Source organism: Lytechinus variegatus, chromosome 2 (genome assembly GCF_018143015.1).
Source record: "Lytechinus variegatus isolate NC3 chromosome 2, Lvar_3.0, whole genome shotgun sequence".
Taxonomy (NCBI): domain Eukaryota; kingdom Metazoa; phylum Echinodermata; class Echinoidea; order Temnopleuroida; family Toxopneustidae; genus Lytechinus; species Lytechinus variegatus.
This window is the reverse complement of record NC_054741.1, coordinates 50990776-51017906: the sequence shown is the minus strand read 5'-3', so window position 1 is coordinate 51017906 and position 27131 is coordinate 50990776. Positions and strand designations below refer to the sequence as shown.

The 27131-nt window shown below is 38.9% G+C and overlaps 2 protein-coding genes across 5 annotated transcripts in view; one reads left to right on the top strand and one right to left on the bottom strand.

Moving 5' to 3' along the window:
- Positions 1-15916, top strand: part of LOC121408301 (zinc finger homeobox protein 3-like) — a 115839-nt gene extending 99923 nt beyond the window's left edge. For 3 of the 4 annotated variants that reach the window (XM_041599714.1, XM_041599715.1, XM_041599716.1), the window contains 2 exons: positions 1712-11423; positions 12473-15916. In XM_041599714.1, coding sequence (XP_041455648.1) covers positions 1785-11423; positions 12473-13051 — 10218 coding nt within the window. In that variant the 5' untranslated portion in view covers positions 1712-1784 and the 3' untranslated portion in view covers positions 13052-15916. The remainder of the gene's footprint in view (positions 1-1711; positions 11424-12472) is intronic. The other variant, XM_041599717.1, reaches the window with a different exon arrangement.
- Positions 15917-21810: 5894 nt separating this feature from the next.
- LOC121408299 (puratrophin-1-like) overlaps positions 21811-27131 on the bottom strand; it is a 102228-nt gene continuing 96907 nt past the window's right edge. Inside the window, exons 19-24 of the mRNA XM_041599713.1 lie at positions 26016-26051; positions 25451-25585; positions 24503-24683; positions 23795-23899; positions 22928-23475; positions 21811-22484 (exon numbers count right to left, since the gene is read on the bottom strand). Of these exons, the coding sequence (XP_041455647.1) occupies positions 22479-22484; positions 22928-23475; positions 23795-23899; positions 24503-24683; positions 25451-25585; positions 26016-26051 (1011 nt within the window). The 3' untranslated portion in view covers positions 21811-22478. The remainder of the gene's footprint in view (positions 22485-22927; positions 23476-23794; positions 23900-24502; positions 24684-25450; positions 25586-26015; positions 26052-27131) is intronic.

Genomic DNA, 27131 nt, shown 5'->3' with positions numbered 1-27131 from the left:
CATATATTTGTGGGATGCTAGGAGATTACCAGTGGGAAGTTCTTCTTTCTCTTTATTCCTATGGTAAAGAACTCCACCCATCCCCCTGTTACAAGATGAGTATTGGTAAAAAGATAGGTAAAAAGGAAGAAAGATGTCGTATTATTCAGTTTGATTGTCGGTGTTGATTTTAAGAATGTGGGAGTTTATAGAGTGTTGTCAGTCTCAGGGGGTTGTACTCCGTGCTCTGTGCTTGACTCATAATGCTCCACAACATGAAGGGGAAATGCTGGCCACAGAACAAGGGCAAGAAGACGGGCTTCGGAGAAAGTACACGTTAGGCATGATTCCGTCATGCAGGCTGGGTAGGCCCTAATCATTTCTTAAGTAAAGGGTGCCACTGTACTTTGTGAAATGTAAGAGTGACCTAATTCAATGCCTGCCCTCTTAAGTCTATCAGCCTCTTGATGTAACCGAACCCATTCCCTTGATGCATCCTTATCGCTTGCTCTCTCTCCCTCTTTCCTCAGAGTTCTCTTGGTAACCCTCCTTACCCCTCCAGCTTTTGCTCCCTCCTAAATGTCTCTGATCCCCTACGTCACACTTCTCTCTTTGTTTCTCCTTTTCTCGCTCTTACTACCATCTCTCTCTCTGCCTCTGCCTCTCTTCATCTTTCCCCCTTCTCTCTCGTCCCTTCCTGATGAGGAATCTCCCAAGCTCCCCTCACCTTCCCATCTCTTTATATTCAACTGGTTGTGTTCTCTACTGTTTTAATCAAATACAACCAAATTACCTCTTCAAATAGCAGCCAGAAAATAGGCAAGAGTGCAAATTCTCCATTAACGCTCGTGGACGTTGAGTGTCTTGGGCTTTTCTTCTATATTCTATGAATTGTCAAGGCCATTTGCTGCTGAATGACTAAATTACAAGTCTTGCTTGAAGTGGCAAGGCATTTACCATTTCTCTTGATCTCTTTCCACTCTTTTTTCTTTTGTGTTTTTTCATTCCGTTGCATTTCACCATCATCATCATCTTGCACCTACTGAACTTCACCACTTGAATTGCTCTTTGCATTTTAATGCCTTTTCCAAATGCCTGCTACATTAATGAGCGTGAATTCCACATGTGGCATATCGAGTGAAGTGCATAATTTGCTTATAGCTCAGCACCACCAGGGCGTTTTATGACAGTCTCCTTCCGTGAGAAAGATGGCATCAAATGAAAAGAGAGAGATTGTGCGAGAGAGCGAGGGAATGGGCATCATGATGGAAGGAATTTTAATCACTGTGACATATTAACTTCTCTATGTAATCCTGGATTTGTTTTTTATATCACGGTTATATTTTTGACATATACAATGTGAGGTTGATGTTACAAGATACAGATTATCCTCTTTGCTGATGACCCGTACCAACATTATCCTATTGGCTTTGTAATAATGCCTTTGAGTTCTAATTAACTTTTACTTAAAATCTGTAAAAAAAAAACATTTGTTTTAGCAGTAGTATTATGAGACGTTATATCGGCCTAGTGGTTGCTATTTCTAAACACGAATTAATTGATTTCATTTTAGTTTTATCTTGAGAATGTCTGTATCTAAGGACAAGCAATACAGAATTAATTGATTATTTCTATCTTCATATCTACTCGGTTTCCTATCTTTAACCTTCAAAGCCTTGATATTACCATGCTTATGATCGTTTCTATTTTGCTTCTTTGTTTTGTGCATTAGATGGAGATTTCTGATGGGGCTCTTTGTTCAAGGCACTGATGATATCATTGTCCATGAGTAATCATCCATCATCATGGCTGAAGTTGAATCCACCCCATCTACAGAGACCATGTCCTCTGGTATAGATGGACCACTCACTTCAGGTCCTGGACCACTCATATCAGATCCCGGACCGGATGATGACGAAGCAGATTCTAGATTTGACCAGGAACCACAGACTGATATTGTCCAAGAGAACTGCATTGCTGAGAACACAAGTGAAAGCGAGGTGAAGAACTATCTTCATGGAAACAATCTTCATGAAAACAAAGATGAGGACATGACGATGGACATGGGAGCAGAGGATTCCCTTGGTTATAATGATATTAGCAATGAGGATGGCGAAGTAGGAGATACTGAGGAGTCATCAGGAACTGTCCGTGAAGTCACCTGTAGCAAGTGTTTGAATAAGTTTACTGATCTACAAATATATATGGAACATAGCTGCATCATGACCACCTGTGAGACGGGTTTGGCTGAAGATGATGATAGACTCTTGTCTGTGAGTGGGAATGAAAGTGAACTCAGTGATGCAGAAAACTTTCAAGGGGAGATTGTCTACCAGCCCGATGGCTCAGCGTATCTCATCGATGGCAATGAGCGATCAGAGAAGGAAGGGAACTCCCTGGCTCCAGTTGAGAGTACTGAGAATGAAATGACTAAACTGTTAAAGGAGCATGGTAATATGAGTGTACTGCCAGGAATTGTGAATGCTTTACATATCCCAGGATATATGACCATGGGCAGTGTATCCAGCTATGGGCCAGGGATGTCGGGCCCTTATGGAACACCTATTGTACACAGCTTCAAAGTCTATGATGTCAGAAATAAGGCTGAAATTGAAGACAATGTAGATTGTGAGAAAGAAAAACAAAGCTTTGGAGGTGCTTCTGTTGGAAAGCCAATTCTCATGTGTTTTCTTTGTAAACTCTCATTCGGTTTTGCCAAATCTTTTATGACGCATGCAACTCATGAACACAAAATGACATTGAATGAGAAAGAGAAACAGATCATGGCAAAGAAAGATCAGTCAGCCATCATTCAAGGTTTGGGAAAAGAGAAAGAGCCACTCTTATCCTTCTTGGAGCCCAAGGCCAAACAACAGCAACAAGCAGCCCACAGTATAGCCAACCTGAGATTACAACCCCCTGGAAGTCTTGGGCAGTCTGTGTACTCAAGTGCCAATTCCAATGTAAGCTACATGTATCCTGTCTCAGTCGCCATCAGTACTACACCAAACACCACCACCACTACCATCTCAACTACCTCAGAGGATGCCTGCGCACGCTTGGACACCAACAGTTTACCCACTGATATGCAATATGCAGCAGCAGGATTGCTCCACAACAGTACTGCTGTGAAAGAAGAAAGGCAGGACACCAGTGAAACATCCAAAAGTGCAGAGGACTCTCAGGTGTCCCATCGTCCATGCACCACAGACACTCAAGATGAAAGATATCAATCAACTGAAATAGATACTGCCAAGGCAAACCTGCAACAAGTGCTTCACCGAAGAATGTCTGCTCCCAGTGATGGAGGTCTAGAGAATAAATCACCAAACCATGTCCAAAATAAAGAGGCTGACCCCATGGACGATGCATCAAGATCTCTATCCAACAACAATAACAACAAGGAAGCGTATATGGAAGGTGAGCAGGCTTCTTCAAGCATGGAAGATGAAGATGATATCCCTCACAATCATGATCCATCTGTCACTGGTAGTGTGGAATGCCCTAAATGTGATATGGTACTTGGTTCATCACGTTCTCTTGGAGGTCACATGACAATGATGCACTCAAGAAATTCATGCAAGACTCTGAAATGCCCCAAATGTAATTGGCACTACAAATACCAACAGACATTAGAGGCTCACATGAAGGAGAAACATCCAGAAACTGAATCAAAGTGTATATACTGTGAGTCTAACCAACCTCATCCAAGGCTTTCCAGAGGGGAATCTTACACCTGTGGATACAAACCATATCGCTGTGAAATATGTAATTATTCCACAACAACCAAGGGCAACCTTAGTATCCACATGCAGTCTGATAAGCATCTGAACAACATGCAGGAATTACAGAATGGCAGTGATCACATCTTCATGCATCATAAGATGAATGACCTAGCCCAGGCTGCCAAACCCAAGCACAAACAGACGTGGAGGTGTGACGTATGCGACTATGAGACAAATGTTGCAAGGAATCTCCGTATCCACATGACCAGTGAGAAGCACATCCACAACATGATGGCCATCCAGCAGAATGTATCGCAGATGCAACGAGAGATGCATAACAATATTGGTGGAATGCCTCCCGAGGAATCCATGTATATGATGCTTGGACAGAATTCCATGATGCCTGTAATGCATGGTCAAGACCCAAGCATGATGGATATGCAAGCAATGATGGCCCAGTATCAGTATGATCCTGTAGCTTACAGCTCATGGATGAACAACATGGCTATGGGTATGAATGTCCAGGAAGCTGCTGCTGCTGCTCCTCATCCAAACACTCCAGATGATCCAGCCAAGAATGAACCTCTTACACTCTATCAGTGCTCAATCTGTAACAATTTCAACACAGAGAACATTGAGGAACTCCACATCCACGTGCACAGAGATCGCAGTGAACCTAACATGGCTCTATGGAGAGCTATCATTGGTGACATGCAGCAGTGTATGCTGTGTAACTATTCCACCCAAGTCAAGGCAAACTTCCAGCTCCATTTGAAGACAGATAAACATCAGCAAAAACTTCAGCTCTTCAACCACATCAGGGAAGGTGGCAAGCAGAATGAATGGCGGCTCAAGTACATGAATGTTGGTAACCCAGTCCAAGTGAGATGCAATGCTTGTGACTTCTACACTCACAGTGTAGACAAATTACGTGCTCATTCCCACCCCAACAATTATCGACATGAGACCAGTCTTAAGCTTTTCAGACACATGCAGAGCATCAACATCACCATGAACGTTGAGACACGTCGCTTCCACTGTCCTCTATGCAGCTTTTATACCCGTACCAAGTTTAACTTGATGCAGCACATCCAATCAGTACAACATCTGAAGAATGAAGCTAAACAAGTCAAACAAGATGGTCAGAGCACAGAAGCTGAAGGGTCACAGCCAATAGGAGATGGTGCTTTAGATCTCTCAAAGAAAGAAAGGCCGCCATCTGCAGAATCTATGCCTGAGGACCATGGTAACATTTCAAGTATTCTTAATAGCAATGAGCAACCAGAGAACTTGAGTAAACCAGGAACTCCTTCTAGTGCAAGTGGGAAAGCTGATATCAGGGGTCACACTACTACACAAATATTCTCCTGTCCATATTGTAAATACAGCTGTGTGGACCAACAACGAATCACTGCCCATGTGATGTCTCAGCATAGTTTGAAACCTGCTTCGGTTCTTCGCTGTCCACTCTGCCAAGAGATCTGCACCAACCGTATCAACTTGGAAGTTCATCTCATGGACTCTCACAGTGTATCAAGAGACTGCATACAACGCTTGGTCATGTCAGTGGAGACATCAGAGAACGTGCCAACATTCCATGGAGCTCCACCTGCCAATGCTGTTGCAACTGCAACTCAACCAAGTGAAGCTGCATCAAAAACAGAATCAAGACCACCATCCACTCAAGGGATCGAAGCAGCTGAAATTGGAGCCTCTCCTCGTCCATTATCTCAGCAATCGTCATCAACAGTCAGTGAAGCTGATGGAGTAGACCTTTACAGGTGCCAAAATTGCCATAAGAACTTCTCCAACATTGACCAACTTTATAGTCATCAAAGTGAATTTTGTCCTTTGAAAGAACAGGATACACCCAATGGCCCTGGTTTCTTGTGTTGGAAGAAAGGCTGTAATCAGTATTTTAAGACTGCATCTGGTTTGCAAGTCCATTTTAAGGAAATCCATGTCAAACGACATCAGCTTCCAGGCAACAAGCCTGAGGCGTCCATTCCAGAAGCAAACCCTGGGCAAGTCAACCTCAAGTGTGTGGTATGTCAGAAAGTCTTCCGTTCAATGTCAAACCTACAGAGTCACTTGGAACTAACCCACCCAGACCTGAATCAGGCAGATGTCTTGCAGATGCTAACCTCTATGCCAAATGGTGATATTGCTGGACTGCTCCACAATGGACCAAATGACCAAGCTCCGGAAATGGACCAACAAAATTTATTCAAGCTTGAAGATCCATTCTCTGGCTGTAATGGCACAGATGGTAGCTGGGATGGAGACATGGATGATATGGAGATGGATGGACCTAAACCAGAAGAAGGTAGCTTCATGGATCCTTTTAAGAAGTACAAGTGTCAGAGATGCCGAGTTGGATTCTCCAAGCAAAGTGAGCTGAGTAGCCATAACAAAACCGTTTTCCATCGCAAAGGAGATCGAGCTGCACAGACGTTTTCTATGGATAAGTACATGGACCCTAATCGGCCATACAAATGTGATGTCTGTCGAGAATCATTTACTCAAAAGAGCATTCTTCTTGTTCACTACAACTCTGTATCTCACCTCCATAAGCTGAAACTGAGTTTGAATGAGCCTATTGAACCAGAGGTTCCTAATGATCATGGAGATAACAAACCCTTCAAATGTGGTCTATGCAAGGTTGCCTACAGTCAACAATCAACACTTGACACTCACATGAGATCTGTCTTACATCAGAGCAGAGCTGCCAAACAGGACACTTCTAGTAGTACTACAGACAAGGAAGAAGGAGAACAATTAGTTCTTGGTGTTGGTGGAACCATCCTCCCTACACCATCGCCAAACCCTGTCCAGCAGCAACAACAACAACAAAAACAGAAACATCAACAGCAGAAACCACTCCAACCACAACCTTCAAAGTCTCCTGCAGCTAATACTGAAGTACCTCCTCAACATCAACAGCAGTTGTTACAAGCTCAACAGGCCCATCTGCAGGCTCAACAAGCCTACTACCAACAGTTTCAGTTTCAACAAGCCTTGCAACTGCAACAACTTCATCAAGCACAGTTACAACAACAGATTGCTGCCCAGCTTTCTGGTGTTGCTGGTCAGAATACTGACCCAAATGTTGCTGCATTGCTCTCTCAAGATTTATCGATGATGCTGATGCAGAGCTTCTCTCCTTCGGCTGCCATGATGTATCCTGCCCAGATTCCACTCTCACCCAGTATGTATTCATGTGCTTTATGTGGCTCAGTGCTACCAAGTCACGAAGCACTAGCTCAACATCAGCAGACCTGTCCAAAAGCCCCAGCATCAAGTACCAGTACAGCAACCACACCTACATCAGAGAAACTTTCCTTAGCGAGTACATCAGTGACCCCAGCTACTACCACTGTCACAACAAGTGTTGTTTCAAAGCCTTTAGAAGCACCCAATGCTAGGAGGATAAGGACATCAGCTATTCAACGCAAGTTACTGGAAAGCTATGGTTTCGATCTTGTTCAGCAATTCAATGAGTCTGCAATGGGTCTGCCATCTAGTATAGCTTATGAGGATAAGTTTTTCTGTGAAGGATGCAGGAAGGAGTTCTCTAGCATCTGGGTGTACAAGGCTCATATGGAAGAGATTCACAAGAAGTTGTTACCGAATGAAGTGATTGAGAAGTACACACAGTTGTTCAAAGATGAACTAAAGGATGAAGAAGATGAAGATGATGATGACTTATCAAGAACAGAGGAGGAAACTGGTCTGCAACCAGAAGAAAAATCAAATCCTGTCAAACTAGATCAACCTATCAAAGCAGAAAAAGAAGACATAAAAGAAGCTCTTGTGAATGGACATGTTACAAACCCAGGTGAACACATGTCAACAAATCAAGATCAGTCAGCCTCTGAGGTTATGCCCCCACCACCACCACCGCCGCCGCCTCAAGTATTTCCTGTTAGCCCATATCAACTAGCCATGATGCAAGCTATGCAGTCTCCTAGTTCAACTGGTGCCTCAGTGACACCACCCACAGCAACTCCACCATTTCCTGTTTCTGCTGTACCTGGTGTTCAACACATGCACAACCTTCCTCAGCAGCCAAGTATCAGTCCAGCAGGTATGCAGCAACTACCACCATACCTGGATCCTAACTACCTTCAGCAGAAGTCTCCGAAACGAGCACGTACAAGAATCACTGATGATCAGCTGAAAATCCTCAGAGCTTACTTCGACATTAATAATTCTCCATCAGAAGAAGCAATCGCTGAGATGTCTGCAAAATCAGGTCTGCCTCACAAAGTCATCAAGCACTGGTTCAGAAACACATTATTCAAAGAGAGGCAAAGGAATAAAGACTCCCCATATAACTTCAATAATCCTCCAACGACATCACTGTTGGATGTTGACAGAGCCAAGAAGCGGGAAAATAGTGAAGTTCTTGCTGGTGGATCATCAGAGAAAAGAACTGCTAGGGATATGGAAAAGGAACACATAGAGGTAGATCCATTCAGAGCATCTACTAGCCCTAGCATGAGATTTCTAGCTGAACAGGCCATGGTCAAACCATACAAACAAGAAATTCCCCTTCCTCTTCCACAGACCCCGCCACCTGGTGCAGCTGCAGCAGCTGCTGCAGCCGCAGCCGCGGCACAAGCTTTGGCCACATTACCTCCAGCCACTGCTATGAAGGAACCTAAGCCTATGAGCCCCATCATTTCAGTCATGCCGGAACCATCTCTGCCAAAACAAGAAACATCTGAGATGGAAACTGCTGCAGAGGAACGTAAAATTCCACATGTAGCTCCAGAGGAGCATCAGGAATACCAACGTGACACAGTCATGGAAGAAATCAAAGATGTAAAGGAGGAAAGTATGAACAAAGAGGTTGAAGATTCTAAGAGGAATATGATGATGATGCAAAATGAGGACTTTCTTTCTGATAAGCACCTGAGAATCTCAATGCCAAATGCTGCTGTACCTCATACTGTCACCTCGGCTCCTAATACCCCAACTTCTAGTATATCGGACATGACTTCTCCTCTATCATCTCCAATCTCGCCAATGGCTCCACGCTGTGTCATTTCCCCCACCAATCATTCTGGTAGTTCTGCTGGCTCGTGTGATTCAAAATCAATGCGCCGTTCTGGGAGGACAAGGTTTACCGACTACCAGATTAAAGTCCTTCAGGAGTTTTTTGAAAGCAATGCTTACCCAAAAGATGATGACCTGGATCACCTGTCTAGAATGCTGAACCTCAGTCCAAGAGTTATTGTGGTATGGTTCCAGAATGCCAGACAAAAAGCAAGGAAGATGTTTGAAAATCAAGCTGCTCCAGAAGGGAATCCTGAGCCAGATGGCCTGAGTGGAAGATATAAACGTACCCCTGGGTTAAACTACCAATGTAACAAATGCATGTTAGTATTTCAGAGATTCTATGAACTGATAAAACATCAGAAACAGCATTGCTATAAATACAGCAGTCTAAGCACAACAAGCAGTGGAAGCTCACAGCACAGTCCAACAACAGTTCCTCCTAATTTAAGTTCTGTGAGTCCTGATCCATTTGCCAAGATTTCACCAGAACCAACCACCCCAAAGCACACCCCTGAGCCAACCCCACCAACACCTTCCAGGAGTAAGTCTGAACACAAGTCCCCATCTTCTTCATCATCCTCATCAAAAACAAGTCAAGGAGATGGAGATAAGCCATCTAAATCTGGACATCATTACAAGTGTGAACAATGCAAGGTGGCTTTTCCTCAATTGGAGCAATATCGAGAACACCAGCAAGTCCATCTGATGGGGATGCAGATTATGAATAGCTACATGCCTCAGCAGGTCCCTTACAACATGATGTACATGCCCTATGATTTCAATGGCCTCACGACGGAGCAATATATCAACTACTTAAATACCACCAGTGGAGCAGGCTCACCTACAAAGTCCAAGCACTCAGACACAAGTGATGAAGCGGCTGGACAATCATCTGATCAGGGTAGTTCTGACTCGGATCCCAAAAAAGACAAAAGGTTGCGGACTACCATCTCACCAGCTCAGCTTGACATCTTGTATGCCAAATACCAAGAAGACAGCAATCCAACTCGTAAAATGCTGGATGTGATCTCTGATGAAGTTGGTCTCAAGAAACGAGTCGTTCAAGTTTGGTTCCAGAATACCAGAGCTAGGGAACGTAAAGGTCTCTTTCGTCTCTCAGCCTTACAACCGTCCATGAGATGTCCCTTTTGTAAAGCTGCCTTCAAGGTAAAGTCTGCTCTGGAGGCCCATATAAAGGTGCGTCATTTTGATAAGATCCAGAACAGTGCCCAGGTAGACCACATCATCGCTCAGGCATGTAGTCCAGAGACGCTTCATGCGCTGGAGATGGAGGCTGGTAGAAGTAGTGTCGGCAGTGATGATAGACACATTGATAGCAGGTCCAGTGATCCATACCTGTACAGTGAGGAGAGTCGACAGCTTACTTATTCAGAGGATGGTGATAGGGGTACCTTCGAATACGGTCAAAGGGATTCAAGAGACAGAAGTGAGGAGAGGAAATATGATGACAGAATTGATGACAAGAATTGGGAGGAGCGGAATGAGAGTGAGATGCAGTCACGGATATCTGGCCATAAAGGTAGCGAGAGTGATGGAACTCTTGCGCAGTCTGACATAGTCTTGGACAAGTTACCGAAAGATTCCTATCTCCTCTCTCCCACCAGTAGTATCACAGGGGAAGATGCCATTTCAGAGGCTGGCTCAATGGATCGCAGCGAGGATTCATTTAGCAATGCTGATGATCTAGACAGAAAAAGATACAGAACTCAGATGTCTGTTCTTCAGTTGAAAATCCTGAAGCATTGTTATAATGACTACCGCACTCCCACCATCCACGAGTGTGAACTCCTAGGACAAGAAATAGGGCTTCCAAGGCGAGTGGTCCAAGTTTGGTTCCAGAACGCTCGAGCAAAAGACAAGAAGGGTAAAGGTACTGTCACCAAGCATTTTGGAATGATAGGAGCAACTGGAGATGGCCACGAATGTAAAATCTGCAAAAAGAAATATTCCAGCTCCATGTCAGTACGTGATCACGTCTTTACTGAATCACATGTAAGAAATGTAAAGCTTCATGTAAGTAAAGAACTTGAGAAGTATGAGACTGAGGAATCCAATCTCTTCATGCCCAAAATTGAACCGGGAAAGAGTAGTCATTCAGCAGCGAGTTCTTCAAGCCAGCCATTGAGTAGTCCTTCCCCTGCTTCTGTTGCTGCTTCTCTCAACATGAATCCTGTAGCAGCTGCTCAGATGCAAGCCCTCCAAGCCATGCAAGCTCAGATGTTAAATCCCCAGCTACCAGCATCTCATTTCCAGCAGGTAGCAGCATCGGCCGGTGCTCCACCTCCACCTCATTCACAGTCAGCTGCTCCTGGATCATCTAGTAAGAACGGCAAAGACTCCAGGCCTTCTTCAGTCAAGTCCTCTATCAAGTCTGAAGCAGGAGAATCCCAACCTTCCACCAGTCAGGCTGCTGTACCTACCTCTGCGGCTGCTGCTGCAGCAGCTGCTCAGATGGGTGTCAATCCCAATGATGCTGCCTTGATGTCATATCTCTATGGTGGATTGCCTCCTTACTATGCCCAAGTACCTATGATGTATCCCGTCTACCCGGTTGGTCTGGAGATGCTCTATGCTCAGGAACATGCTGCAGCTGCTGCTGCCTCATCAACAGCCATCCCTCCTCACATATTACAGGTAAGTTGACACCAGGCAAATCACAGCCTCAATTGTCATTTAAAGACATTGGTTAACATTAATTTGAGATGTAACTTGCAATTGTTACCTGTGTTTGTGAGTTGCACCTAAAAAGAATCAATATTTAGTGCTTAATTAGTGAAAATGTAAAAATGACCAGAAAACTGTCCCAATTTCAGTTCATATACTCTTTTTGTTACAAGTATTATCTCTAACAATTATCCCTATGAGTGCCTGCACATTTTTTCTTCCTGTGTGTTTTTTATTGACTTGTGTGAACATTACCAATGCAATACACATAAAAATTCAGGATTCGTCTGGATTACACCTCTTTAATGTTAACCAATGTCCTTGATGGCCTAAGAATAAAAATAAGGATAATTAAAGCATCATTGTACTTAAGGTTAAGTCATGAGATACGATGACAAGCCAGTCATACCAAAATCATTCTTATATAATCTTAGGATGTCACTATTTAATTTTAATTGGATTACTGCATGGCAGTAAAATTTATATGAAAACATACAATCATTTGAAGATGTGAAGGAACAAGAAAAATATCAAAATTATGCTCTTTATATCTTATTCATTTGAGTTTTGTCTGTCCTTGTTGGCATGATGCATGAGTGTTTTTTATTTCTTTGCATGTGTAATTAGAATTCTTTGTCATTTGGCGTGTCTTATCCTAAAAAAATGGATTTTGTAAAGAAATGCACGCATAAGTTCATCTAAAATAGTTTTTAGTCTTATTGTTTTATGTTGTGTTCTAAGACTAGTACTACCCAATCCTAAAGATATTTGTTTTTGGTCAATTTCTTTTTGGTATCCCTTTTGCAGTGAAGTGTTGACCAATTCTAAAAAAAAAAATCTGATAGTTATCTAGTATGTCTCAAAGCATTTATTTGTATTGTTTGATGGCCTTTTCTTACGACCTCTCCAGTACTTTCCTTTGATATGTAGCCCCATTTTCTTTCCTTATTTTAGTTTGTTGTGTTTTGTTGTGTCACTTTTTGGACTGTTTGTTTGCATGTCTATTATTTCTGTAACAGGCCTATGCTTCCAACCCCCTCGCTGCAGCACAGTTACATGGCCTGATGGGAAAAACTCCAGAAGAACAACAGCAACTACTAAAGCAACATCAGGAGCAGCAACAGCAGCAGCCTCAGAAACAGCCGCAACAAACTAAGCAAACACCAACGTCGTCGTCATCGTCCTCCTCGTCATCGTCACACCACCACCACCACCACCATCACCATCACCACAAGTCAAAACACGGTGACAAACATAAAGAAAAGGATTACATTCTACAGCCCAATTCCTCCACAAATCGCTATCTTTGTAAGAAATGTGAACGTGTTTTTACAGACGTTGACCTGGTGACCTCTCACCAGGTCACCAAGTGCTTTATGGGTAAAGTGGTCAATGTAGAGGAAACTGTCGAGAAGCTACCGTCCAACCGATTCTTGTGCCAATTGTGTCCCCGAGAGGCGCTATTCACCCCTGAAGACGTTAAGATGCATATTAAGACCCCCACGCATCAACACAAGCTCGCTAGAAAGTTAGAAAAGAAAGAAAAGCGTCATCAAAAACATCTAAACGCTCACTCCCACTCGCATTCAAAGAGTTAAACTCGTCAAAGTTTTTTTTTTCATTCAGGAAAAGATTTATTCAACAAAGTATGAGAAATTTATATGATAATATGACCAATAATCTTCCTTTTTGTTGATGCAAGTGTTTTTTCTTCAATTGTTGAAGGGTGCTTGCCTTTGGTTAGCTGTTTTAGAAACGATATTATCTTCAACACTGAAGACTGTATGTGCTACATGTGAAGACATTGGACAGATGAGAAGTAGTCGAACAATGTGTGCCAAATTGAAATGAGGTTTATAAAAGTATTGTATGCATTGTGTGTTGGTTCTAAGAAGGCAGGCAAGGAATAGCATAATGAGTAGAAGAGACTTGCCAAGGCTTGGTAACGTAGAGCATCTACCTCTAGTATCTCATTAGGAAAGTGAGTTTTTTTCAAAAATGCCAAAATTATATGTCGGATTGTGATAAAGAGAATGCCAAATGAAGATCTCATGACTGTTATCTCTTTTTGAGAAAGAAATTTAAGAATATGCCAAGATTTATCACTGCTTATGTTTCAAGAGGTATTCCCAAAAGCTTGAAGAACAATGGCTGAATGAATGTGCATTTGTTGTAGGAACCAGCCAATTTATTTGGATAGTACTGCGGGTAGTCGTTATAGAGTTTGTGTTTTTAAAGTGATGATGAAATTATATATATATCAGTATTCCAAATGAACTTTTTTTCATTGTTGAGATTATGAAATGACCAAATTATTCACCATGAAATCTTTTTTTGTTTGTTTCATTGTTCCATGAGGCTGAGAGATAAATATATTTTCAAGAGAAATGTGTTCTGTCCCTAAGTTGATGTGTCAGTGTTTTATTTTTCCTCTGTTTGAAATACTTCTACTTAAAGGACACCTGTTTATGATCTTATTAATTTGAATACCTCTCTGTGACCAAGTATTGTATTATAGATAATGTAACATTCATTTACTTTTATAACAAACTCATTGGGAGCTTATGCAACAATTATCCTTACTTTGGAAAAAAAAGAGGAAAATTAACAATTGTTTGGGGGCTTGTCCATGTTTTGTTTTGGGGGTTGCAAGTTCCGCATAAATTAATTCAAAATTGAATAATATATAATGGTATTCAGTGCTCTAATCTTGGACAATGAATGAATGGAATAATGATCGATGTCACTGTGGGCATTTTGTTATTAATTATTTGTTTATTTCAATTTCTACATTGTCTTATTAACATTGCCAAATTTTCTCTTAGAGTGGGAAAATCTGTTTAGTGTAAAGAAATTTATAACAAAGTTTTAAGGAAAAAAATTAAACCTCATGATGAAAGATTGTCTCTTGTATACTTGTGAATATTGAGAAAAAAATGTATAAAATGCTGCCTAATTTTAGGCAAAACCTGTAAATATAAAGACTAAAATGAAATGATATGCACCATGAATATACGTTGTACACCTTGCTTACGTAGGCAGTATATTGAATGTAAACATTTAGATACAGATAGACCAAGATGAAATACAGGAGTATCTACTACGCACCATTTATGTATGACTTTATATAGTAGTGTGCTTTTTCACCTTGGTTTGAGGCTAATGCTAGTCTTCTAGGAGGTCCATGTGCCGCTGCTGCATATTCTAAACGTGGTCTAGTCGTGAAATAATATTTAATAAAATACCCAACCTATTGTGGATAGAAAGACTAGCCTATGAGAAAGTCTGTGTGTGTTATGTGTGATGTCAGCAAGTGACCTTGTCTTCAGTCTTGTTATGTGACCCCCATATTAGAAAAGCTTCAATGGTTAGATTTGACCTTTGACGTAGGGACAATGCCACCTTTAACATGTGAATTTGATTTATGTCGCCGGAATCGGTAAGAGATCGTAAGATGTTGGTACTGTAGCATCTATCACAATGGTTTGTGAATCACCAAAGAGGCTGGCAATTTTTTAAAGACCTGAAAGCTTCAAGTTTGCTTCACGAACATAGGAAAGAAATTTTAATTCTCTTCAAAATGTAACTTAATGTTTTTTCAGTGAATCTGTGAAGACTGAGCTTTTTATAGAACTCAAATGAAGCGTTGGGTTCCGACTGAAGAAATAAGTCAATTTAAAAACTGAAATGGACAAAATGTGTCACAAAAGTTGTTGATATTATATTGAGATATTGATGCAAGGATTATTTAGATGTTAGTCGATCCGTGTAAAACGCATGGTATATAATGCATAGGAGATGAAATGAAGTATTACACAGATTATTTTTGTGTGTAAATTGTAGATTTTTGTACTACATGTATGTTAGTCATTGTATTTATCATTCATCGTATGAAGAGACTTTTTTCCCTAGTTGCTGCGTGTATTTACATATTATATATATATTTACATCATTTGAATTTACCTTGTATAACGGTGCTTAAATGTGTTTTTTAATTGACTTGCTTATCATGTTGTTTAATGCAAAAATGGGCCAAACTAGAAATAAAAGTAAATAAGATATAGACATGTTAGAAAAGGCATGCACAAGTTTTGACTATCACCTCTGTGTTACACGCAGCACCTTTTTAAAAAATGCGATATTATATTTTGTTGTCACATTTATACGTACTACTAACTGATATTATGTTTGTATTCCTGACTATTTTTTTTGTATTGTAGGAAACACTAGGCATTTAATGCCCAAGCTCATATGCTTACAAAGCAGTTTTGTATAGTACATATATGTTTTCTTTCTTTTTTTTGTAGATAGCAAGTAATGAGGCTTTTTCTCTCCCCCTCTCTATCTCATTTTTGGTTCCTAATATTATGTTCTTGCTTTCATGTTATAGAAGGAAACTACATTGTGGAGAGTGATATGATACCTCATAATATTCCTAAAGTACTCTTACTAATTGGACAACAGAAGGATATTTGTAGAAAGGCAGTGAAAAAGAGATTTATTGAAGATTTGGGGGTGACAGATCTCCCAGACAAACCACCTTAAAACCTTCTGTCTCTCACCCAACCTGCTTTCTAAATATTCAGTCGCTACTCACAGAGGATCGGCAACTAAATGCCTTTATTTTTGCAAGATTAGATATGAATTATAGGAAGAATCCGAAGAAACATGCTAATTGCCAAAACTTTTTTAAAATGCAGAGCCCCCCCCCACCACCCTTCCCATTCCTTCCATGTTAATTATCTTGTAAGCTCATGTCATGTCGTTTGAAAATTAAAAAGGTGTAACAGCGGAGAATTGTAATAGTTGTGTGTTTAGTAGGATCATTTTGAGGTAGACTATTACTGTGATTATGAAAGGGGTGTGTGAGAGCGAGCGAGAGAGAGAAGCTTAAATGAGTAAGCTTGTAAATAAATGTAATACGACTGGATATAAAGGTACCTATTAGCACTGTATTTGTCATGTGATATTAGAACAAAAATCAAGACCATGTTGATTAAGCTGCATCATGTACCCAAAATCTTTTTTTGTATGGGGGTTTACTGCATGTTTCTGTATTGATATTATAACCGCTTGCTAAGAATTATGTCTAACGAAGAAAAAAATTAAATAAAAAAAATCTGCCAGCCATGTGTTTACATGAAAAAATGATGTTTGGTTGTGATGAGATTCATTCTTTATATTTTTGTGAAGATCATTGATGATGATGATTGTTAATGATTGATGATGGTGATGATGATGATGGTGATGATGATGATATTGGTGATGACAATGATATTGATGATGACGATGATATTGATGATAATGGTGACGATGATGATGATGGTTATGGTGATGATGATAGTTCTGGTGATGGTGGTGGTGATGATGATGATATTGATGCTGATGATAGTTCTAGTGACGATAATGGTGGTGGTATGAATGATGATGATAGTTCTGGTGATGATGATGGTGGTGACGATGATGAAGACTCCATAAAATCAATCTTTAAATACATGTACATCATAACAGAACTAGCCAACCCATGATGATGCAAGAGCATTATACATTTTCATACAAACTATAAAAAAACAAGGACAAATCAATTCAGGAAGTTCTCGCATAATCATTCTGAATTATGTTGCAAAATTTCTTCAGGAGGTCGGAATACATGTACATACTTTTTAGAATTGCCCAGATAATTACAGTGGAGTGGTGATGATGATGGTGACAAGTTATTACCAAGATGGAGGTCTTTATGGGGGAAATCGATATCATTTACTAGGATGTTGCTGTTAATAAATCATATGGGGTATGTCTGGACATGAAATGGACATTTAAAGCCTAGCCATCTTAACTTATACTTTCATCATGATAATAATGATAAAAGGAAATTTATTTTTAGCGTAGTTGATGTTTTACCCTTCCTGAACTAATCCCCATTATCAATATTTTTTAATAAGTTACAGAGGAAGGGAGCTTAGAATATATGGAAATTAAACTATTAATATGTATAGTGGGTTGATTTCTTGGGAAGGATTAAGGTGCCAATCTATGCATTGCTAATTAGTATTTGACTTCATTCCCTGCATCCTAAGAAGCAAGGTCTCGCTTAATGTCGAAATAAACACAGCATATTCATCTCAATTAAAGGCAGATAGAACCTAAATGAAAAGTTCTTTTAAAAGGAATTTGATTTGGATTTTGGAGAAGCACATAGATAAGCGATACCATTGTGATATAGGACAAAGACAACTCTATTTTCTCCAATTCATAAGCATTACTGAAATAGAATTTATTTTCAAGTTTTACTCCAGATGATGCGTGAAATATGACAATATCATATTGGAATTATATTTTGATTACTGTTTTCATGGAAAAGGTTACCAGGTAAAAACTGCAAAGCCCTGCAAATTAAAGTATATATAAATGGGGGGGGATGGGTGGTCAATTTAGAGATGTTGTATTTCCAAACCTCTGTCACATTTCAAACATCTATTGCTTCTTCTTGTTCAATTCATCTAATATTGTCACCATTAAGTTTTATTGTCATCCATTTAGTAAAAAAGAAATTTTAATAAGCGCTTGACGTTGGACATCTATATACACTTATCAAAACATCAGGATCCATAACACAGGTTAGTGATTGATTGTACATTGTAGTAAATGGAATCAATTGTAGAAAAATGTTCTACAATCATTGCTCAGCTTTGTGTTACGGGCCCCAGATCTGGGCCCTTTCTTACAGAGTAACCATTGATCCGATCAACCTCAAGTATATGGAAATCCGTCGTCATAATTTTTTTTCTTCAAGAAAATTGCACAATGTCCTTAGTAAACAAAGAGAATCAAACTGAACCTTCAAGAGAATGATGAATGTATGAATATACATCATATCTAGAAAATATTTTGCACAAAATTTGCATTTTAGATGTTGACCTTGCTGGCCGTCCATAGTTGTGATTGATAGCGACTTGCGTAACTACTGTGGAATCCTGATATGCATACTTCCAAAAGTTATTTGAATTTATATGTATTAGTTGATGCATTGCATGTTAGAATTAGACTCGTCTTCTCTTTCTATATATATATATATATATATCTCTCTCTCTCCCTCTCCTCCCCTCTCTCTCCAGCTCCCCTCCCTCCCCCTCTCCCAGCTCTCTCTTTCCTCCCTCTCTCTTTCATCTTATTCCAAAACCTTCAATTTCACCATCAATCATTCAATAAACATGAATAACAATAGAATGAACATATCTCATCTCATTACATGATCCTATTTTTATTCTGAATTTCTCAATTTCTCAAGTCCAATTCATAACTTATACATGTATATCCATTGGACAGTATTATACAGGCAACATAAAAATACACCGACAAGATTCTAAAAACCAAAGCCGAGGTCATATTACTCAAGAGTCGAGAATGAAATGATTTTTAGTTAAGAGAATACTTCAAAGTACTGCTCTAAAAAACAAGTCAAAAGGCTTACATCTGCCTTACTTTAAAGGTTTTAAACATGATGTTGAATAACTTTTATCCACTTCCTTGGAATAAATAACTATCCTTAGCACACCTCTTTATATAAGACATTACCATAACAGAAATCTACAATGGAAGAATATTTGATAAAACTGGAATAAGTAATATTTTATCTATTTGTGTGATTTTTGGCAAATTTTCAGTCATATTCAAATCTTTCAAAGGTTAGTTTCAGGAAGAACATGCAAGCAATAAATTACTTTAATGTTAAAGTGGTATTCAATAGTTGTTTCCATCACATAGTCAAACATTTTGTAATGTCTAGCACAAGTTAAACATAGTTAGGTTTACATGGTTCTGTTTTTCATATATTACAGGAAAGAAGTAATCATTTACTTAAATAGATTGGTCATATTTCTAGAAGGATTAATAGTTAGTACATATATGGATATCAAATTTGATTTCCAAGTCATTTGCCATCTAGAAAGAATGACCGATTGATTATAAAGTCATCTTACAAACTAAAATTGATTCCAGAATAACCAATATTCTTCATTGCAGTCGACAGTCCAATATTTATCCATGCATACTGGTTCCGAGCAGCTTGGATAGTCTTCGTTTGAAGACCCTGTCTGTCTGGTGTTATACTTGTCTTCAGGTTACATATAATACTCCAATAAATACTCATTCTACTAAACATCTGATAGGAGTCTACACACAATAATCATGAATACATCGGATCACACATGAACCAATAAGATTGCTTCACATACATGAAATCTCGTACAAACCAATAGGACTGCTTCATATTATACGAGACAAGATACAAACCAATAAGATTGCTTCATATACTGCATAGAATGACCTCAGATGGAATACTGTTACATAACACATTGTAAGGTTTCTTGCTCAATGACATTGTAGATAAGAGTGCTAAAAAGGTATTTCTTGTATGGTATGAATGTGTTATTATCATCAAGGCACAAGTTAATTAGGAAGACATACAATAACATCTCGATGCCAATACACACATCATTAACCAGTTCTCACGATTCTCATAAGCCTTATCCCTTGTAATTGTACAGACATCCTTAAAGTAGAAATATATTGCAAATCCAAAAAATTGAGAATTATATATCAAATTAAAGGAGAAAATAAGAAATAAGAACCATTTATCATGGGGACTGATGAAAGTCAGTTATTTGATAGTTTTGGAGTTCTCTCTCTGAATGCTTCAAACACGCAGAATTACGTCCGCGAAAAAGGGGTTTTGAGGACGTGTGTGTGTTTTTGATGACATGTATGTGTGTAGGAGAGACCTTATTGACTCTCCCACGTCAAGCTTCACTTGCGTGCAAAACCTGTTCTTTCATTTCGTGATCGCAGTATTCAGTGACAGTGTGGAGAAAACATACCCTCGCAACAGGTTTTGCACGCAAGTGGAGTTTGACGTGGGAGAGCCCATCAAGTCTCTCATACACACATACGCATCATCAAATTCGAGTCAATTCAGAGACCGATGCGAGACATATTTCGGGGTGGCATTTCAGCGCTTTTCGATTGGCGATTTCCACCTTATGTATTATTTTCGTTATTTTTGAATGACCCACTGATAATTCCCATATCATTACCTTTCCATGGATATATGATACAACCATATCTCGATTAAATAGCAGCATGTCTGTTGGCATGTCATACTTTTGTTTCTACTACATATATAATTGATTATCCGGTCTTCATTTCTAAGGGTAGGGATACGCATACATCAAAAGTGGACTGAAGTGGGCATCGGAGGCGACTTACACATACATGACTTCCGCCGTTATATCTAACATTCACTGATTAAACTCCAACTAACATGACAAAAATATCTTCATGAAAACACAGTGAATCTTAAAAGGATTAGATTTCAACAATCTGTTAATGAAATAGCACCATCTCAATATCAATACCTGTAATTGGTTGACTAAAACTGAAATAAATTTACAAAAGAGGTAGCTTTAATTCTAAGAGCCATAAGAGGTAAAACTACAATGTTGGAATAAGGTGTATCAAACAAAAATAGGTTTTCCTTTATCATGTCATAGATAACCAACCATTAAACGCTGACGATATCACCATGCCCCATGGTGTACCAGCGATATGTCAGGGAATCCTCTGCCAAGATACAGTTCAAGGTTAGTTTATAATCTAGGCGTAAGACGCATATATTGCATTTGCTGTTCCAAGTCCACAACCAGTGACGACAGAGCCATCATTTATCCCCTCTTGTTTTGCTTCAATTGTCATTGCTAATTACAGTCCGACCTCTCTTATACGGCCTCCCCTTATCCGGACACACACTTGCCGAGATTTTTTTTCTTTCCAATTCAATCTAGTAAGTGGGGAAAATGAGATTTCAATCTAAACTCAATCCAGTGCAAACTCACTTTGATTACAGATATTTTCCAATACAGTCAACCTACAACAACATTATTTTTCATGAAAATATCTCACCCAAATCTCCCAAAGAACTTAGGATAATTTTCCAGTAAATCAGGGCGCAGGGCAAACATTTCATCATGTTCTCTTTTTATTTCCCAGGGAAAAAAAACAACATATGTCTCGCTAGCTAGCGCTCGGCTTCAATACGCCCACTAAAATAGATAACGTGTAGCTACCGCCGTTTGGGGAGTAAGCTGCGTGGATATTGGGTCTCCCAGATCCGGATAAATCCCTTATCCGGATTGGTGCTGGTCCCAACGTGTCTGGATAAGAGAGGTCGGATTGTATTGATATAAACTATAATATAGAAAAGATTTTTTCAAACAAATAAATGCCACCAAGTCATAGTTAATACCAAGAAAACAAAGCAAGACAAGAGGGTTAAAGCAGTGGCAGTGCAACCACTGTTTGTAGTCTCGCCACATCAGACCGATCACTTATATAAAGTGTAGCAGCAAAGACAATACATGTAGCTACAGCCTCCACCTAGACTATGGGCTATATCAACCAGCCAACTGGGAAACATAAAATAAACTACTACATTCTAGTACAGAGTTATTAAAACATATCAAGCATTAATGAGTTGAATGGATACATTATCAGATAAAAATCCCATGACCTCCTCAAAGAAGTCGGGAGACTAGGAGCCAGCAACATAAAAAAATATTCAAAAGTTTGCAAAGAGACAGCAGCACATGATATATGGAAAGCTACAAAAGCAGCATTAGAAGCTATGAAAAGCCATTCCGAAACCATATCTCAGGTAAAAATCTGAATAAATATTCTGAGGAAATGACAAGATCTTTTATGAAAGTAGTTTACAAGTTTAAAATCACCTTCAAGAGATGCTGCATCATTAGATAATAAAAATCCACTTTCATCAAACCATACAAGATGTAGTGTTCAACGAGAATAACAAGACCAATGTCAGATCCATGCTGCTGAGAGAAACCAACTTGAACATAGAGGGCGTCCTGTGGGCCTCATGCTTTCCTTCTTTATCAGTAATGCAGAATAGAACCGCCACCAGCTTCAGAAGAACAGAAACGGCATTGCAGTTCGGGATTCCTCATCATTTTCTCATACCTAAAATAGGAAAATGAAATGACCAAAAAAAAAATATTCATATGAGCCATAACTAAGAGGCTTCTAAATTGAGAAGATTACAATATATCAAACAATGAGTCAATAGGATGGTATGTCAGTATCATTCTCACAAATTCTTGTAGACTCTAGCAAGAAATCAAAATTAACAAAACAATACCATCCAATCTGGATTGGCCTTTAAACAAGGGGAGATAATACAATCAGACTCTACTGATGAAGATTATTCATTGTTCATGTAGATTTAAGATAAATTAAAAATTCCACTAAAGCAAAGGTTCCTTGCAGAATGTTTCCAACACATTATTTGGTTTTTGTTATTTTCAAATTGAATTTTCTTCTTGAATTTTGATGGATATACTGTAAAGCTGAATATTACAAATTTGCCAAAATGAGAATTATAAAAAAAAACCAAGAGGACTTACAGCCGTGACAAACTGATTACTCCTCCTCTGTGATCTCCTCTGACTTGAGACGGTTTCCACGGTAGCAGCCTCGGAATGAAGTGAACTGACGCTCATCGTCCTTACTTCAGATGTAAACATAGTCTCTTGATAAATCTGAGAGCTCCTCGGGGAGGGGACACTCCTGACGAAGGGATTCCTGCCCCTCGGATCACCGTGCCTCATGGTGACACCGGTAGGCGATACCGGTCCTACGTTGTCCCCGCTGAACGCACTGCTGTCACCGCTGCTGTCCGTGCCTTGGAGCGTGTTGGTGGGACTTATGGCTGCGGTAGGTCTCTGAGGGGGCGGGAAGTCGATACCACTCTCGCCCAGCTCCGGGATGTTGTAGTTTGCTAGAGACATGGAACCAGCAAGAGAGAAGCGACGAGATGGTGATGAGTGGAAGGATGATGAGGTTGATGTGTGAGTTGTCATCAGGTTAGTCATAGATGAGAAGGTCGATGCATCAAAGAGCTTGCTGGTCGTACTGAACGATGAGATGGCAATCGAGTTTCTTGATCTTGGAGCTGAATGATAAAGAAAAACAAAAATGAATTAAAGAAACTTCTATTTCAAGTGTAAAGATGTCTTAATCTTCATTTCAGATTGCCTATGAAAATTCTGCAGAATAAATCAGATCATTCTGATAAATACTTCCTATATAAAAAATATATATTTTTATGTCACAACAGATCACTCAATATATTTGTATGTATCAGCCATTTTGTCACTTAACTAAGTAAAATTCCAAAATGTCAGTTTGGATCAGTTGACCCCTGTACAAATCATATGAGTTACAGAAATCAATGGGTTAACAAGTTTGCGATGAATGAAGAGACGACGTACCTTTGAGATTGACAGCCCTATCGTGGATCCTATCTTGACTTGGTTTGATATCAAACGTCTGCCTACTGGAGAACCCAAGTGATGAAAGCTCATGCTGATGAGTTTCTGCAAAGGAAAACAAAAATATGATAAGCAAAATGCATCATTCAAATAAAAAAGAAAAATAAATCAAAAGAGCAAAATGTTGCTCAATGCATATTCATGGTAGTTTCAATGTTTTCATCATATTCACAAAGATTCTTTCTTATTCTAAGACAGCTGATATATTTTCTCCCAATATATTCAATTAGAAGTTGATTCCATAAAATAAGGAGAAAAAAACAGTCAAATTACTGAATGAAAGATAACACTTCATAATCCTATTCAAATTATATATAAAGGTAATACAATATTCTAAAGTGAAAAAGGGATCATTAACACTACATCCAATAAATCAGGAAAATATAACTAGTGTATGGTATATACAGGCAGCAAACCTATATGGGGGGAATAGTCTATTGTGCCACCTTATCACATGACAAGTGTGATGTCACATATCTACGTCCATGGATAAAACACGAGTATAATTTTATAAAAATATTCATAAAATAGGCATTTTATTACCAATAACAGATATGTACAAAATGCAGCTTCTTTATATTAACATATTCTTACTCATTCAGTCCTCTTGGTATGAAATGGTGTATTATAATATTCATGTCTCCTCACCTTTACTCCTTAGTGCTTGATGCCAGAGTAGTCTGCTGATATCAGCTGTCCAGACCCTCTTGATTTGAGCAGACCTCGCTTGGAGAGTGTAAGCCTTGTCCGTTGATTTACGCCTTCGGAACCAAACCTCAAACTTAGTACCAGTCTCCCCGATGCTCTCCGTCAGACCAATGTCAGACATCTAGACAAGGAAATAAAGAGAGCAAATTAAAAAGAAACCATTCACATGAGCAGCAAAGTTTGAATAGCTAATCAAAGTTAGAAGTTCAATCTATTTATTTCAGTCATAAAATATGACAACAGTAACATGAAACAGTCAAAATAAATCTTTAAAAAATTGGAAAATTAGAAGAAAAAAAATCTTGTTAGCACTGACAGTCACCTTACATGAAACGAAATCCTTTATCCTTATTTTAGAAAATGTGATTAGTCATCATGTTAATAAAACAATGCAAGTGAATGGCATACTAATCATCATTTCAACGCAAAAGGCTTTTGAAAAATGTCCTTATCTGTCCGATATAGTCTAATGTTCCAAGCAACCAGCAATGAGTCTCGCTTGATCAGAGCAATCAATACTTTACTCTCGAATTACTAATGAATTCTGCTATTCCCACATGCTTTGCAGTTCATTCCAGTTTATTGTGGCTTAGCCGTGAACCAGAATAACCTGGTGGTTGAGTCGCTGCCCGGAAAGCAGTAGATGGCAGGTTCGAATCCCACTGGTTCCAATTTTTTCTGACTTATGATTTATGATTTTCATACAGATCGAGCATACTGATCTTATGATTTTCATTACAGATCGAGCATACTGATCTTAAACAAATAGGAGTAATGCCGAAAATTTGTTAAACAAATTATAATTTCCTCCTATAAAAAAAGCCTCTTAAAGTACTATGCTTTGCACAGTTACCACCCGGTTCCACCAGGCAATTGGTGGATGATTACCTTGAGACTAAACTTGTACTGGTATACATCATGTCCTTTACTCGTCTTCTTTGGTTTACTAAACAGGAGTAGATCTTCGAACAGGAATACATGACGGACACACTTCCTGATTCCTCGATACACCAAAAACTCCGCCTGAAAAACAATCGGTGGGATATACATTTCATTAGAACATGATTGAAAATTAAGATAAAAAGGTGTTATATCAATAAACAAAAGCTGATATTTAGAAGAGTATTCCATATTTGCAATCAAGTGGTACTAATGCCTTCAGAACCAACCTACATTTAGCAGAGGCGCAAACATGAACAGAGGACTAAGGTATTTCTCCTTATATATGGTAATTACCAAATATATGTATTGAAATAGTTTGCACTTTCCTTTGTTTTTCTCATAACAAATCTGTTTCATATCATACCTAGTATTTCACAATAAGTAATGACAATCTCATAATGTCAAAATACAGTTCATAAAGTTGATTAAAAATATAACAATAAAATAATGAACACATGAAAAAATTAAAAGAAGATAAATGGAACTGCTTAAAATAATACAAACAACGCACCTGTCTAAGTAGTTCCCCTTGCTCTCTCACATTGACCTGGACAGATTGAAAAATAGAAATATATACATATCTAGAAACAAACATATCTTATAGAAGACAAACCTATCTCTTCTACAGTTAAATAGCCACATCCTGGACCCAATGCAAAGAAGAGAAAATAAACCAACTATATGCCCAATACTCATACATGTATTACACACAGTGTATTAGATATAACCTTGAATAGCAATGCATTAAGGTATAGTATAATGGATCAAATGCTTTACATGACCCGACATTCATGCATGTACCTTATCATACATTCATTAGAATCTTCATGAGAGGAGGCACGAAGAAAAAAGAAATCTCTTGGAACATTCTTGGATTTATTGGTAAGTGGCCGCTGGAGGTAAGTGCTGACATTTAGCCAATAAAGGCAGGGGGACGGTGATTGATAATTTGGGTGATTTGTAAGAAAAAGTCTGTCACGATGTAAAGAGGAAAAGTGTTTCGTAATGTACTTGATTGATCACATGACCAATCACATGACTAGTGATATTACAGAATCAACAAATGACAAAAGTTGACCTTCCAATCATATTTCATCTTGCAATCACGTTTTTAGTCCAAATAAGGTCATATTCTCATGATTGATTGATTGGCTCTCTACATTGAGTGCACTTCCCTGCTACATAAAACTCTGCATGAAATGAATTTATGAATTTCATATTTCAGCCTTTCATTTCATCTTTAGAGTTTCCTAAAAGACTTTGATCCCCCTGAAGCAATCTTGTAATATCGTTCCCTTATAAACTTTAAAAGGTAATTATTGCCTATAATGGATGTTGAGTCTATTTCATATCCCATTACTGTGAAATAATGGAGATGTATTATCGTACAGGTTGAATGATCATTGTTCTCTTTCAAGAATAATAACATTTGACAAGATGGAAACAAGAAAGATAAAGTAATACTCTCCTGAAGGCAAACTAAGAACATTACAAAATTAATGTTTGGTAAGGTATCTCAATCCTATAATCAAAACTTATAGAAATATGCGCCACATCCAAACTATAGAAATATAAAATATAAAGATTGATTTCTTTTGAGGGTGGTATTTATTATAAATCTCACTTT